This window comes from Pteropus medius, unplaced genomic scaffold (assembly GCF_902729225.1).
Source record: "Pteropus medius unplaced genomic scaffold, Ma_sr-lr_union100, whole genome shotgun sequence".
Taxonomy (NCBI): Eukaryota; Metazoa; Chordata; class Mammalia; order Chiroptera; family Pteropodidae; genus Pteropus; species Pteropus medius.
This window is the reverse complement of record NW_024344242.1, coordinates 18,811-33,003: the sequence shown is the minus strand read 5'-3', so window position 1 is coordinate 33,003 and position 14,193 is coordinate 18,811. Positions and strand designations below refer to the sequence as shown.

Genomic DNA, 14,193 nt, shown 5'->3' with positions numbered 1-14,193 from the left:
GAGATATTTCTTGACTTGCTCAATATGAGACACATTATATTCAAAATAAAACACATGATATAAATGTCACTACTGCAGTTACCACAAGAACACTTGTTGTCATTAAAGTTTAATAATAAAATTGTTGAGAAATTTGTATGCTCGATCAGTGCTTGGAAAGAGTAGACAGTGCTGAGTGGGGGTTGATGGAGATAGTATTATGAGAACCAAATAAGCTGGGTCTACATATCTGGCACTTATTTAGTCACCTTCTTTATATCACACAATATATAATACTCTGTGTAGACAATGAAGCTAAATGAATGTACAGACTTCCTAGTCCTCCATCAAGTACAATAGGTTAAGGTGATCTTCATTTCTGGGTTTTATTCGCAAAGTTAAAGTCTCGGGTGCTCTGTGACATAGCTCCCTTGAAGAACAAAGCATAAATCCTTAGGGAGAGTCAGGCTCCACTTATAGTCCCATCTCTCAACTCAGCCTTTAGAACAATGGGTTTTTGTGGTCGAATAATTCCTTGAGATACAATTTCCAGAGGGATCTGTGAAGGTTAAACAAACGTATGAGAACCAATTAATGAAGCATTGTCAACAACAGAAGCAAAGTAGACAAGATACATTAAAAACAATAATGCCTTACAAACATATAAAAACTACTTTTAGCATCATGTATCTTTAATTTCTTATACTTATTTGATGAGCTGTGTCAAGACTGGATAGTGAAAGCATTTATCCAACCATCTATTCATTCAACAAAACATTTATACGGCACCTATTCTATACCAGGCCACAGACAAATCATGTTGTTTGTGTTTGTTTTTTGTTTAAATTTTAAGTAAAAAAGGACGAATTTTAAAAATGCAAACCATATTCTTAGGCATTATGGCAAACTATTCTGAAAAGCCACATCGAGTTAATTTTGTCCATGTTGAAACTTGCAAGGTAATCCTGAGCATGTATTCTACATTTTAATGTGTAGACCATCTCGACTTTTAGCGTCTAGTCACCGCTCCCAGTAAAACCCTGCCAGTTTTATGACGGGAAAAGGTCTTTGTGAAGGTTTCTGCTGTTTTCTAATATCTCCTGGCTCTCATGTGCAGTGTAGATGGTGGACTTTTGAAGGCCCATATAGTGTTTTAACTAATATTTTAGCTCCATTCTCACTCAGTCACTCCTTTAGTGTTAAGAAAACCACCAACTCAGTAACCTACAGATCTCATTTTAGAGAAGGGCAAACTAATTGTCTAGGAGAGTGGGAAGCGCCATCCATGAATGACTGGGAACATGCAAGGAATGTCTGCCCGACCCCAGATATGCCAGAGGCCCTGTCTTTCAGGGCTGAGTACCCTGTTTGTACATATTTGCAGTACAGCTACACAGCGGCCCCAAGCCACAAATAAGATAAAAACTATTTCTATCACCCTCATCTTCCCCGACAAAAGTCACATATTAAATGCACGGATCCTAGAGAGAAGCATTATCATAAGGCCTTGATAGACATGAATCGATGTCAACTATTCTGTCTGTTATTCAGATGAGTGACCTTTCTTTTAATGTAAAACCTTCCTATTTTATAATTTCAAATGGCAAGTATATATTTCCCATGTACACAGCCTGACACACATACAAAATGCATGTCACAAATGTTATTTGTTAAAATTTTCAGATTAAATTGTTTAAAATTTACATCCATGAGTTCTAAATCAACTGAAAATCACTTTAAGAATTTCCGCCATGACTGCAATGCACCATTGGGAATTTATGTGGAAAAATGAGGTGCAAAATGAGTTAAAGACATTGAGAGATAAAAAGAAAACAGAGAATCAGACTGGATGTTTTAATGACAAAGTACGAGTTTAGGGGGTATAACCGATGATACCAGCCTGCAATAAGTGATAACAGAGTTGAGGAGAAAATGGGCTTTGGACAAGATGAGGAAGGTGCCTGGAGGGACTTGGGATTTAACTAGCACTTGAAGGATGAGAACAGAATGGAGAGGAGAGCAAGAAGAACATCATAGGGTTCTTACTCGAATGCACAAGGAGCCCAGCTTGAGTGCAGCACGGATCCCAGAGGTGAGGTCAAGTAGCCAGGGTGGCCCTGGACTGTGGGAGCCCCTCACATCTGGCAGAAATGCTTTAATCAGAGATTCTCAGCCTTGGCTGCACATGAGAATCAACGGGGGCACATTGAAAGTCACGCAGGATGAATGATTTTAGAATCTGAGAGGACCTAGGCATCAGGATTTTTTCTAAGGTCCCCACCGATTTCACTGTACAGCCGGTGGTGGAGAACCACTGTCACAAGAACTTCTGTAAGTTCTGGTGGAGAAAAGCATCGTTCAAAAGTCATGATGCGGTTATTATCGTTGCACTTCATGACTGCGCATGCTTCCCCTTCCTTCCGGTGGACCGGAAAACAAATTTAAAGCTTTTCTTAAAGGACTGTGCATCATCATGTCACGCTCGCTCCGCTGATTCTACATGATCTTTACAGTGGGTCTATATATAGCCAAAGACTTAGCACTCTAAACTAATTGGATCTTAAAGGTCACAGATGATCAAAAGGATCAAACTAAACAAAAACAGACTCACAGATACAAAGAACAATTTGGTGACTGTCAGAGGCGAGGAGGGATGTGGTACTGGATAAAAGAGGTGAAGGGTTGAAGAAGTACAAATTAGTAGTTAAAAACAGTGACAGGATGTAGAGAACAGCATAGGGAATATAGTCAATAGTAGTATTGACTACAGTCAATAAAGTAATATATAGTCAATAATGGAATGTATAGTCAATAATGGAATGGCTATGTGTAGACCAGATGGATGATAGAGTAATCGGGAGGATCATTTCAGAAACTATTTAAATGTCTAACCAATGGCTGCAGATGACTCCAAATAGATTCTCTGCTCTATAGAATAAATTACTAAGCAATGAATGAGTATATTTATACGCATATACATTTATACATATATATGCACATATGTATCCCCCAGTTTAAACAATCTCCCAATAAAGCATTATTTATGCAGAATGTCAAGTGTCTGACCTGTGTTTCTTTACAAGGTTTGAAGGAGAAGTTCTGCAGGACCCTGATGATAGCAAGTTTCATGTTCATCATAGCGAACCTCATACCGATGCAGTTTCGGGGTCCAGTTCCAAAGGGCAGATATATGTAAGGATTTATGCTGTCCTTGTTCTTCTTACTGAACCTGTTCCACAACAGTAGATGAAAAAAGCCAGTTAATGAAACATAAATGCCACAAGATCTACCTGTTTTGGCTTCTTATTTAGACTCCTCGACCAGTAGTATACCGGATGCGTCCATGGGCTAGTCACTGAGATGCTGCTATCGTTATTTTGCTGCGAGAATTCTAAGCAACAGATCCATTCCATTCTCCTTACTCTAAAGGAGAATCCAGTCTCATTGAAGAGATGGGATGAATGCTGTTTAGAGGAAAACATATCTTTAAACACTAAAATTACATTCAGGGTGGTGAAAGGTTCACACTCTGAAAGGCAAGGAGGAAATGAGACTGATTGAAGCAAAAGCAAGTTCCTGCGTCTACTCTCAAACAATGATGGTCTCATGCTCATGGAGGAAGGAAGCAAGAATAATACCTCCCATTAGTTAAGTTATTTTTTCTTTTCCTTCCCTTCTCTTTCCTTTCTTTTTCTTGAGTTAACTCCCTTTTATTCACCTCTCTGCTTCTGTTCCTCTCTCTCCCATAGAATAACATAAATCAGGTGATTTTCCTGGGTGCATGATGCTAATCTCCTCTAGTATAATCACTGATCTCCTTTTCTAATCTTCCACTAGGCTATAAATTTTGTAAAGTTTAGACATATGTTGTATTCAAATTTGATTCTTCAATGTTTGAATATATCAAGGAAAGTATCTGGAATTGAGGAAAGTGTTAATGGCATTGTAGTCATATATTTTTAAGAGTCTTTATATTTTGGAGAACTAGGGAATATTTACAGATGCTGTGCCTTGAAATAATATGGGTATCAGAAGGATGGCAGCAGGTGTGTGAGAATGGGGTAGTGAACACGGGTTGATGGCTGTAAGGCACATGATGGGCACACTAGTCCTACAAATATTCCATAGTATTCTATAGAAACATTCCTTGTGTGTATAGAAAATGCTTGTGTATATGTCAAAAATTCTCTATGTAGCCATTATTTTAACATTTGGATTTCTCACTGTCTGACCCACTTCCTGATATATGGTAAGCACGTCCTCTCTCTTTGATGACTGAATGAATCAAGCAGAAGTACAAGATTGCCAATAGATATATGAAGAAATCCTCAACATCACTAGTTTTAACGGAAATACAAATCAAAGCTACAATGGTATACCACCTCATTCTCATTAGAAGGCTACCATCAATAAGACAAAAAAAATAGCAAATGTTGATGAGGAGGAGGGGAAAAGGAAACCCTCGTACACTGTTGGTGTGAATATAAACTACTATAGCCACTATGGAGAACAATACAGAGGTTCCTGAAAAAAATTAATATGAAGCTACCATATGACCCAGCAATGCCTCTTCTGGATATCCATCTCAAAATCTTGAAAACACTTTTTGGTAACTATATATGTACCATATGTTCACTGCAGCAATATTTACAATAGCCAGGATATTAAAACAAAACAAGTGTCCGTTGACAGATGATTGGATGAAGACAGTATGGTACACATTTGGAATACTACTGAGCCATAAAAAAGAGAAATATTGCCTTCGTGACAATAGGGATGGATTTTGAGCTTATAATGGTAAGTGAAATGTTTCTACTCATATGTTGCATATAAAAGAAAAAGCAATAAATAAAAAAATTACAAGCAAAAAGATAAACTCATAGATACAAACAGCAGAATGGTGGAAGAAGGGTGGGAGTAAGGAGGACAAAGAGGGTAAAGAGAGTCAAATACAATGTGATGGAAATACACTAGCATAATAGAACACGCAGATATTATATTATAATGTTGTATACCTGAAACTTATATAATATTATTAACTAATGTTACCCATTAAATTTAATTTGAAAGAAAGATAGGGTCAATTTAATTTAGAAAGAAAAGTATGGTAAAATGTTCATGAAGCTACAGTGGAGGAAACTGCTGAGCTTGGGGGAAATGAAGATGTCCCCTGGTCCAGAAAACAGAAGACTAGGTCAACTCTAGCTTATGCTTTCAACAAGTACTATATATAGACACTATGCTAGAACTGGGGACATTATGGCAAATGAGACACAGTCCCTGCCATTAGGGATCTTATAATTTGGATAATGAAAGTCTTGATCTCAGCTAGTGCCCCCAATAGTTCATTCCAATTTTGCTCAAAAATAGAATAAATGGGAAACATCAGCTTTTCCCAGAGTTCAAGTTATGCCCAAAGCCAGACCTTGTCTCTGAATTCCCAGAAGAGCATGCTAAAGATTCCCTTCGAGGAGGAATATCTCAGACCTATAAAGAACAAATGGCTTCACTTTGGAAGAGTCACCAAATACTGAGAGTAGTAGGATCAGGACTGCAGCCACAGAGGCACTGGGGGAACTGTGTTTGTCTCTGTCCTCAGTGATACTGCTTAAACCATCAAGGTGAGGACCTCTCAGTTTCTCAGCCTGCACTCTCACAATAATGCTAGAGGAACGGTGGCTGATGTGTAAAAAAAAAAAATAGACTGTGAGAATGTTGGTGGTAAATTTAGAGAGCTAAAGTGAACAGCACAGAAAGACTTAAAGAAAAGAAAGGCTATTTTCCTAAAGTCAGATGGTGGTTAAGTAAATTATGGCATATGCATACAATCATGCAATCATGTACACATGAATAAGTATATATGTATACCTATATATATATAATTGTTATACATAATATGATGTTGTTTCTACTTTACTGTTTAATAAATTAAGTAGTTCAAAATAAAGTATATTACCATTCTTATTTTTTTTTAAATATATATCCATAGAAAAATGTCAATATTGACATTATACGCATTATTAGTAAGGTCTTTCTAAGGTATTAGGACTGTGGATTGATACAATTTCCTTCTAGCATAGAATATAAAATTTTGACAACCAACAGTAATCACCCTTGTAATAAAATACAAACTTCTAAAAATGAAAATGAGTACAAATAAATGATTATACAACCACTCATTTGTCATCTACATTAACAGACATCAGAATATGCTCCAACCAGCTTGGATCAGGGTGGGTCCCTTTCCCAGGGGCCTGGTACCTTTCAGGACGGAACTCCTCAGGCTCTGGCCACAACGCTGAGTCTCGGTGAAGAACAAAGCTTGGCACCATCACCAGTGTCCCTTTGGGAATGAACACCCCATTGACTTCTACATCCTTTTTACACATCCTTTCAATTCTTCCAACAACTGGGTATAATCTGAGAGATTCATTCAACACCATGTCAAGGTACTCCATCTGTGTCAGGGCATCATAAGTGGGAAGTACCTGGGAAGAAAGAAACAGATTTTGATGAACTGAAACAGATTCTAGAAACAGTTTTGGGATCGACTCAACTTTCAACTCAGTCTATGCAATACTCTTGAACTGTTAGGAGCTCCTAAGAATAACTCATTTTGGTAAAGGACCTTAGGATTTACAGACATTTTAATATCTATCATGTCCTTTGAATTGCTCAATGGCTCATTGGGATATGTGGAGTAGTTATGACTTAGGGAGACAGTTGTGACAATCCCCTAAATATATTTTGAAATCTCTCATATTACTATGGAGTGAGTTTTCTTTCTCAAGTGGAGAACTGTGACTAATAGCCCTTATTCTTAAGTGAAATATGTCAAAGTCACTATTTCCTTCAAAATAAAAGTCACATATCTGTACGAGACAGAGAGAGAGAGAGAGAGAGAGAGAGAGAGAGAGGGAAAGAGAGAAAGAGAGAGAATGATGTTATATGGAAATTCTATAAATAATTTGGAGAGAAACTCGTTTCTTTCCAAACCAAATGTGGCAAATGAGGGGTTGCTGGATGCTAGCATGGTCCACAATTTCATTCTAGGGAAAGTTACAAAGAGATGGAACCCTCCTCAGCTCCATGCTGTCTGTCTCATGCAACACATGCAACAGTCTCTGAATTGCCATTTCACGGCTTGACTGTAAGCTATGAAGACCTCAAACAAGCATCTCCAGGCCCAGAGGCCAGTCTCTTCACACCACAAAGAAGTTTAGTTTCAGCAAAGATCTGAAAACTCTGTGGACAATATGTGGTTATCATTTAGTGTTATATTGAAGAGGCAATATTGGAGAGGTTAAGAGTTTGACTCAGGATCAAGACACCCTGGTTTTAATATTGGCTTCTTCACCATTAGCTGTATGACTAGTATATGAAAGTTATTTCATCTCTCCGTAATTCAGTTTGCTGATATATTACATGGAGATCATTAGATTTGAAAATTCAGAGTTATGTGGCAGAGATATTCACCGCTCACCCAATATCCATGTATGCCACATCTCCAAGCCCACATGAAGTTAGAGGAAACCAGCTTTGCAAATAAACTATGAGCTGAGGTGGAATATGTCAGTTCAGGACCAAAACATATGAAAATACAGTGAGCAACACTCTAGTTTTTTATTTTCCCCCCACAAACAAAGGCCTCAGTTCCAGAGAGTGAAGCTTCAGGAAAGTGGAGACTCCTGCCTATGTTTTTGAGTAACAATGAGAAGCAGAGACTCCTACTCTCATCCTCCACTAATAATCCATGTTGGACATGTAAATGTGAGTTAGAAGTAAACTTTTGATTTGTAAAGCCACTCAGACTTGATGGCCAATCTGTTACTGAGACACAACCTAGTCTATCTCGACATAATTTTTTGAAGATTAAATTCATTTATGAATAAAACACATTTAAAACAGACATATATAGTAAGAAGCAAATGTTGGCTCTTACAGTTGTTACAATTATTACAATTACTACTATAAAAAGGGCAGAACACAATGCTTTAGGTAATTTCTCTCTCTTAGTGATCTTTCCATCTTATTGCAATCAGAAGAATCCTAATATAGGCTTTCCAGAAGAAGAAGAATCTCTACTTTAGGTAGGCCCTAAAATCTTATATCTGAAGGGCCTATGACTCAGAAAACTCATAAGACTTGTCAAACCACATTCTGGACTTAAACCCTTATCTTCCATTTTCTACCCAATGCTCTTTCCTGTATACAAGGCTTCTCCTAGTCTGAAAATTTTACCCAAGGTGGTAGATTGCCATAATGGTGCAATCCCTCCCTGTGTCCATGTCCTTTGCCATCTAACTTGGTGGTGCCCTCCCATAATGAAGCTGGGGGTGGCCATGTGGTTTTCTTTGAACCAGTGAAATGTTGGATAAGTGTGATGCAGGAGGAGTTCTGAAAGTCACCTCCATGATTGGGTTTCTTGTTCTTACCCTATGCCATTACCTGAGAAGAACACAACTTGGCTAGTTTTCTGGAGTATGGGAGTCACCTGGAACATGTGTGGATCTGAGTCAGCCTACCAGTTTATCCAAGTCCAGTCTCAATTAGCCAATAGCCAGACCAAAGCAAATCCCACTGATATTAACAGAGATATCTGTCAACGCACTTGTATAACAAATTCTTATTGTTAATTGCCACGGAGATTTATTTTTATTTTTATTTTTAATTGGCATTATTATGGTAACAGGTAACTGATATGCCAGAACAAGCACTTTTTTAAAGATCTTATGTATCTCTTGCTAGCACTCATTACCTATGTTTCTCCCTTTGTTTTTCTCTTTACACCCTTCCTAAATAGCTCAGTTGAAAAAACTGATGTTTACGTTCTGCAAAAATTTTCCCAGCAAGTGGTGAGGAGGCATTCCAGCTAAGGCTTCACTTCCTCCCTCCCTCTCCAGGTATCGCCCACTCACCTTATTGGGTAATGTTGCATCAATCTCCTCCTGCACTTTCTGCTGGATGTCAGGGTGAGTGGCCAAAATATACATAAGGAAGGAAAGAGTAGTGCTAGTGGTCTCATAGCCAGCAAAAATAAAGATAATAGATTGGGCCACGAGCTCCAGATCAGACATAGCTAAAAAGAGAAAAAGATGTTTTCCATAAAGTAGGTCAATGTTTATCATCATAGTTTCGATGCTGAAAAATCTAAATGAAACTACCAAAGACTGAGGGGAAGAAATTGGAAAAGCAATTCAGAGTCAAACTGGAAATGGTTTGTACTCTGATGTGTATATTACAGAGCCCGAAAAAGGCAAACGTTGTCTTAATCCAGTTTTCTCAAAGGGCTATACTATTCTTGGCCATCTGTTCCTGGTTATGCCACTCTCACCACTAACACGCCTGTGAAATTTCAAGAGTAGCATTTTTGTGCAACACAACAGTGTAATCAGTATGTTCCTTGGAGAATCCTAAAAGTAGTTTAGCTGCAAAAATATGGGGTAGAATTCTCCACCAGGAAAATGATAAAGTATTCTAGATAAAATGTATGTGAAAAAAAATCGAGAGGCTTATGTAGGGAAAAATTAAAGGATCGTTTATCTAAACGTGTTTGCAGGAACTTAAGAGAAAATATTGGGTTACAGATAAACTCTGGTTACTCAAAAGTATGGTCCATAAACCAGCAGCATAGGCAGCATCTGGGAGGTTATTAGAAACACAGAGGCTCAAATCCCACACTAGAACTATTGAATCACAATCTGAACTTTCAGAGATGTGGCGATTCGTGTGTACACTCTAAGTTTAAGAAGCGTGGATTATACCTATAAGAGGCATCACGTAATAAGAGCCCTGGGGCACATGTCTTCTACATGGATGAAAGAAAGAAAAGAAAGGAAAAGAAAGAAAAAAGAAAGGAAGGAAGGAAGGATGGAAGAAAGGAAGGAAGGAAGGAAGGAAGGAAGGAAGGGAAGGAAGGAAGGAAGGAAGGAAGGAAGGAAGAGAAAAAGGAAGAAAGAAAAAGGAAGAATATAAGTGTAGACACAGATACAGATATATCATTCCTCCTCCTGGAACGAACATTTAAGATTCATAAGTTTTATAAGATGGTGGTCAAACTATTGGTAACTTAAAAGTAATAATGGGATTATTTATATTATGGAAAGAAACTATAAATGAGAGATTTTTTGAGAGAAAGAGATCTTTACATCGCTAATCTGGTTATGGATATATATTCAAATATTTATGTTTATCAGACCTATATAAATATATTTGATGGTCTTAGCTTGTCCTTAAGGTGATACAAGCAGAGAAACCCTAGTAGCAATGAGCATTCCTAGATCCCTTATTTTATTTCTGAATGCCATTTTTCAGTAAAATAGACCACAACTCCTTGGAGAAATGACTGATTCCAGGGCTGATCACGGGAAATATAGAGAAACCTGGAATTTTCTCACTGGAAAGCAAGGAAGTGCACACAAACTGATAGGTGAAAAGAATACAGGACACTCTGTATATTATAATGGCAGATAGATGTCATTACACATTTCTTAAAACCCATAGAATGGACAACATGAAGAATGGACCCTAATGTAAACTAAGAACTTTGAGTGATAATGATGTGTCAATGTAGGTTCACTGATTGTAACAAATGATCCACACCTGTGAGGGATTTTGATTTTGGGGAGGCTTGAGTATAGGTTGGGGTGTGGGGTATATGGGATATCTCTGTCTCTTCTCCACAATTTTGCTGTGAACTTAAAACTGCTCTAAAAAATAGTGTATTGAAAAAATGAAAAAATGAAAAAGAAAGAGAAAAGGGAACCCCACGGCCTACTTGAAAATGCTCCAGTGGACAAACCTGAGAGAATTTGACCATCAACTAAAAAAAAAATGATTTAAAAGAGTAATTTGTAATATATGAGGTCACATTGATATACAAAAGAAATAAATAATTGGAGAAGAATGGAAATCTCTCCCTTATAATGGAAAATCAATTCATAAATGTAGAAGAAATGATGGAATTAGAAAGTCATTCATTTGCAACCATCACAGTAATAATGATTTCAGTCAAAAACCATCCATAAATGATAAAAACTAGTAGGTGAGTTTGAAGAGGAACAGAATATTTACTTAGTCTCAAAGGCTTCCCCACAAGTTACTTACTAATTGCAAAAGAAAAACAAAATTTTACAGTAGATTAAGCTAGTGACCACAGTTTCAACCAGTGTTCCACATTAAGGTCACCCATGCTGTGGCAATGTGCCTTCATGCAGCCTTCATGCAAATTTCCAGGCAGAGGTTCTGATTCAGTGAGGCTGGATGAAGCCAGAGTATGGACACTGGAAACAAGCTCCTCAGAGGTTCTGATGTAGGTGATCCAAAGACCACTGACCGACTTCTGGGCATAAAATACTTGTTTATGCTTGCCCTTCAAGCTTTGAACAAAGAAAGTCATGTCTGCAAGCTTCTAGAAAGTGCCACTGGCTACCATCTATATCTGAACATGTGCCTTTCCTCAATTTGGCAGAAATTCTTATCTGCCTAAAAATCTTCCTGCACATTTTCAGAACTGCCCCCTACCACTGGCCCTCTGAAGAATGTCTTGGTTACCTTTATGAGAGTCTGTTTCTTCGGAATTCTGGGAGTTAATCATCAGCTGAAGAAAATCCACTCAGTGTTGGAAGCAGAAGGAGAAATTTGAATGATAGAAAGTCACTTGTGAAGTTGGAAATAAATTAGGACTGCCACATTTAACCTCTTCCCTGAGAATATGGCCCCTTTAAGTCCAGAAGTCTCACTAGTGTCCCCTGGGTCATCAGTGAACAAAACCTCCATCTACAAATCTTGGAGAGCAGGATGTTTCTCTAAGAGAAATCCAGCCATCATGTCCGATGCTCTTTGGTCCTCACTGTCTCTGATCTTCAACATTTCTGGATTTGAACACGGCTTCTCGGCCAAAGACTTGCCTGCTCCCTTTCCTGCCACTCCTGCTTGCTCAGGAGGAAGTCCTGGACTTTATCCATTTTATTCTCAGTCCTTAATTCTTAACAAATGGCCGCTTAGCTGAATCCCCTGAAATTTGCAGTTTATCAGCAGCTTTTCTGTGAGAAGCTTTAAATGTCCCACCCTCACAGAATTCTGCCTAACCTTCAGTGCAATCCTAGGTTACCAGCCCTGTTCCCCTGACCTTCGGACTATTTTGTGCTAGCCACTAGTCTTCAGGAAGGCAAAGCTGGGTTAGCCAGCTGCTGCCTCAATGTCCAGAGAAAACTCCTGCCCTCTCCAACCTCTGGGTGGGCTGCATTTTAACATAGACTATACTTCATCAAGTGCCTCATTGGAACTTCCATGGCAAAATATATAAAATAAGAGACTTGGAATCGAAGTGATTCTTTGCCAATTTAAGATTAAAGGAATTATAGTACCAGGAAAATAATTTTTAAACAGTAATTTTTATACTTTAACCATTTATTGAAGTAAGAGGTAAACTTTATCTGAACAATATTCATGCAGTGACATATTAATCATTGTGTCTATTATGACATTTTAAACCTTGTCTTTCTGACTAATTTTCTTATTTCCTTTCTCAACCTCCAACTTCTTCATTCCCCATAAAATGTTATAACTCTTCCGCTCTAAACTCTAGAGTCTCTATCTACCTTTAAAAACGAAAGAGAAGTGCACAAATCGTGTATATACAACTCAATAAATTATCGAAAAACAAACACTCATATAATTGTCACCATATTTTACCTTTTGTTTTTCTTGGAGGTGATGTTCTTTCATGTTTTTTACAGTTTTTTGAAAAAATCAGTAACTTTTTTTGGAAACAGAATTATATTTAATCTTTCAAAAACCCGGTTAAGGAATGGAAAGAGTACTGTAAGGAAAAAGAAAAGAGCAATGAAAATACAAATTGTACCTGAAGAAATTATTATTTTCTTTAGCAATCAGAAGAGTAAAACACACCAGGCTTCTCATCAGGAGCCATTCCCTCTATGACCTTTGCTCAGACTTCCAAACCCATGGCTGAGCAAGGGCAAGTCCACACATACCTGTCCACATTATAGCAGTCGGTTCAGTGGCTCCTTCCTCGTTGTTGGGGTGACCAAAAGAACTGGATTATATTCCTAAACTGCTTAATCTTTTTATCTATTAGGCTAGAGTGTTTTTGGATAAACCAGACACCAGAGTCTGCTATTTTAATTGATCTTTCTGTACGAGAAATAGTAATCAAGATAAGAATAATACAGTGTATGTCTTTCAACCACAATGTAATTAAATTAGAAATTAATAGCAGTAAGAAAATTGGGAAACTCACAAAGGAACTTAATAACCAATAACCAATGGGTCATAGAAGAAATCAAAATAACCAATGAGTCATAGAAAAAAATCAAAAGGGCAATTAGGAATTACTTTGAGATGAATAAAAAGGAAGACATGACATATCAAAATTTATGAGTGTAGCAAAAACAGTGCTCAGAGAGAACTGTATGGCTACAAATGTCTATATCCAAAAAGAACAAAGATTTTGAATCAATAACCACATTTTCTCCCTTACCACACTGAAAAAGGAATAACAAACAAAATCAAAACCTAGCAGATGGAAAAAAATACTGATAAGAGAAGAAACTAATAAAATAAAGAATAAAAAGCAGTAGAGAAAAATCAATGAAATCACGAGATTATTATTTGAAGACATGTAGCTAAATTCAGCAAGAAAAAAGAAGAGAACATTCAAATGACTAGCATCAGAAATGAAAGAGGTGAGATGACTACTGACATTAAAAAAATAAAAGAGTCTACAGCCATGGCACCCTAAACGTGACTGATCTCGTCTGATCTCGGAAGCTCATCAGGGTCAGGCCTGGTTAGTACTTGGATGGAGACCACCTAGGAATACCAGGTGCTAATGCCTAGAAAGAAATAGACAATCTGAAAATACCATAATGAGTGAGATTAAATTACTAATTTAGAAAATACCCACACAAAAACCTCAGGTCTGATAGTATCGATGGTGAAGTCTACCAAATATTTAAAGACGAATGACTGTCAATTTTTCACAAACTTTTCAAAAAAATAGAAGAGGAGGGGACACTTCCTAACTCATTCTACAAGGCCAGTATTACCCTGATACTAAAGCCAAACAAATATTACACATGAAAAGAAAGCCACACACCAACATATCTTATAACTGTGAATGTACAAATCTGCAACAAAATACTAACAAACTCAATCAAGAAACATATACCATAACCAAGTATATACCAT

The 14,193-nt window shown here is 37.5% G+C and overlaps 1 protein-coding gene across 1 annotated transcript in view; it reads right to left on the bottom strand.

The window, feature by feature from the left end:
• Nucleotides 1–338: 338 nt before the first annotated feature.
• Nucleotides 339–14,193, bottom strand: part of LOC120607798 (cytochrome P450 3A12-like) — a gene marked incomplete at its 5' end in the record, with an annotated part of 29,245 nt that continues 15,390 nt past the window's right edge. The window contains 8 exon segments of the mRNA XM_039869504.1: nt 339–538; nt 3,046–3,208; nt 6,241–6,467; nt 8,898–9,058; nt 11,533–11,592; nt 11,678–11,684; nt 12,676–12,725; nt 12,728–12,802. Coding sequence (XP_039725438.1) covers nt 443–538; nt 3,046–3,208; nt 6,241–6,467; nt 8,898–9,058; nt 11,533–11,592; nt 11,678–11,684; nt 12,676–12,725; nt 12,728–12,802 — 839 coding nt within the window.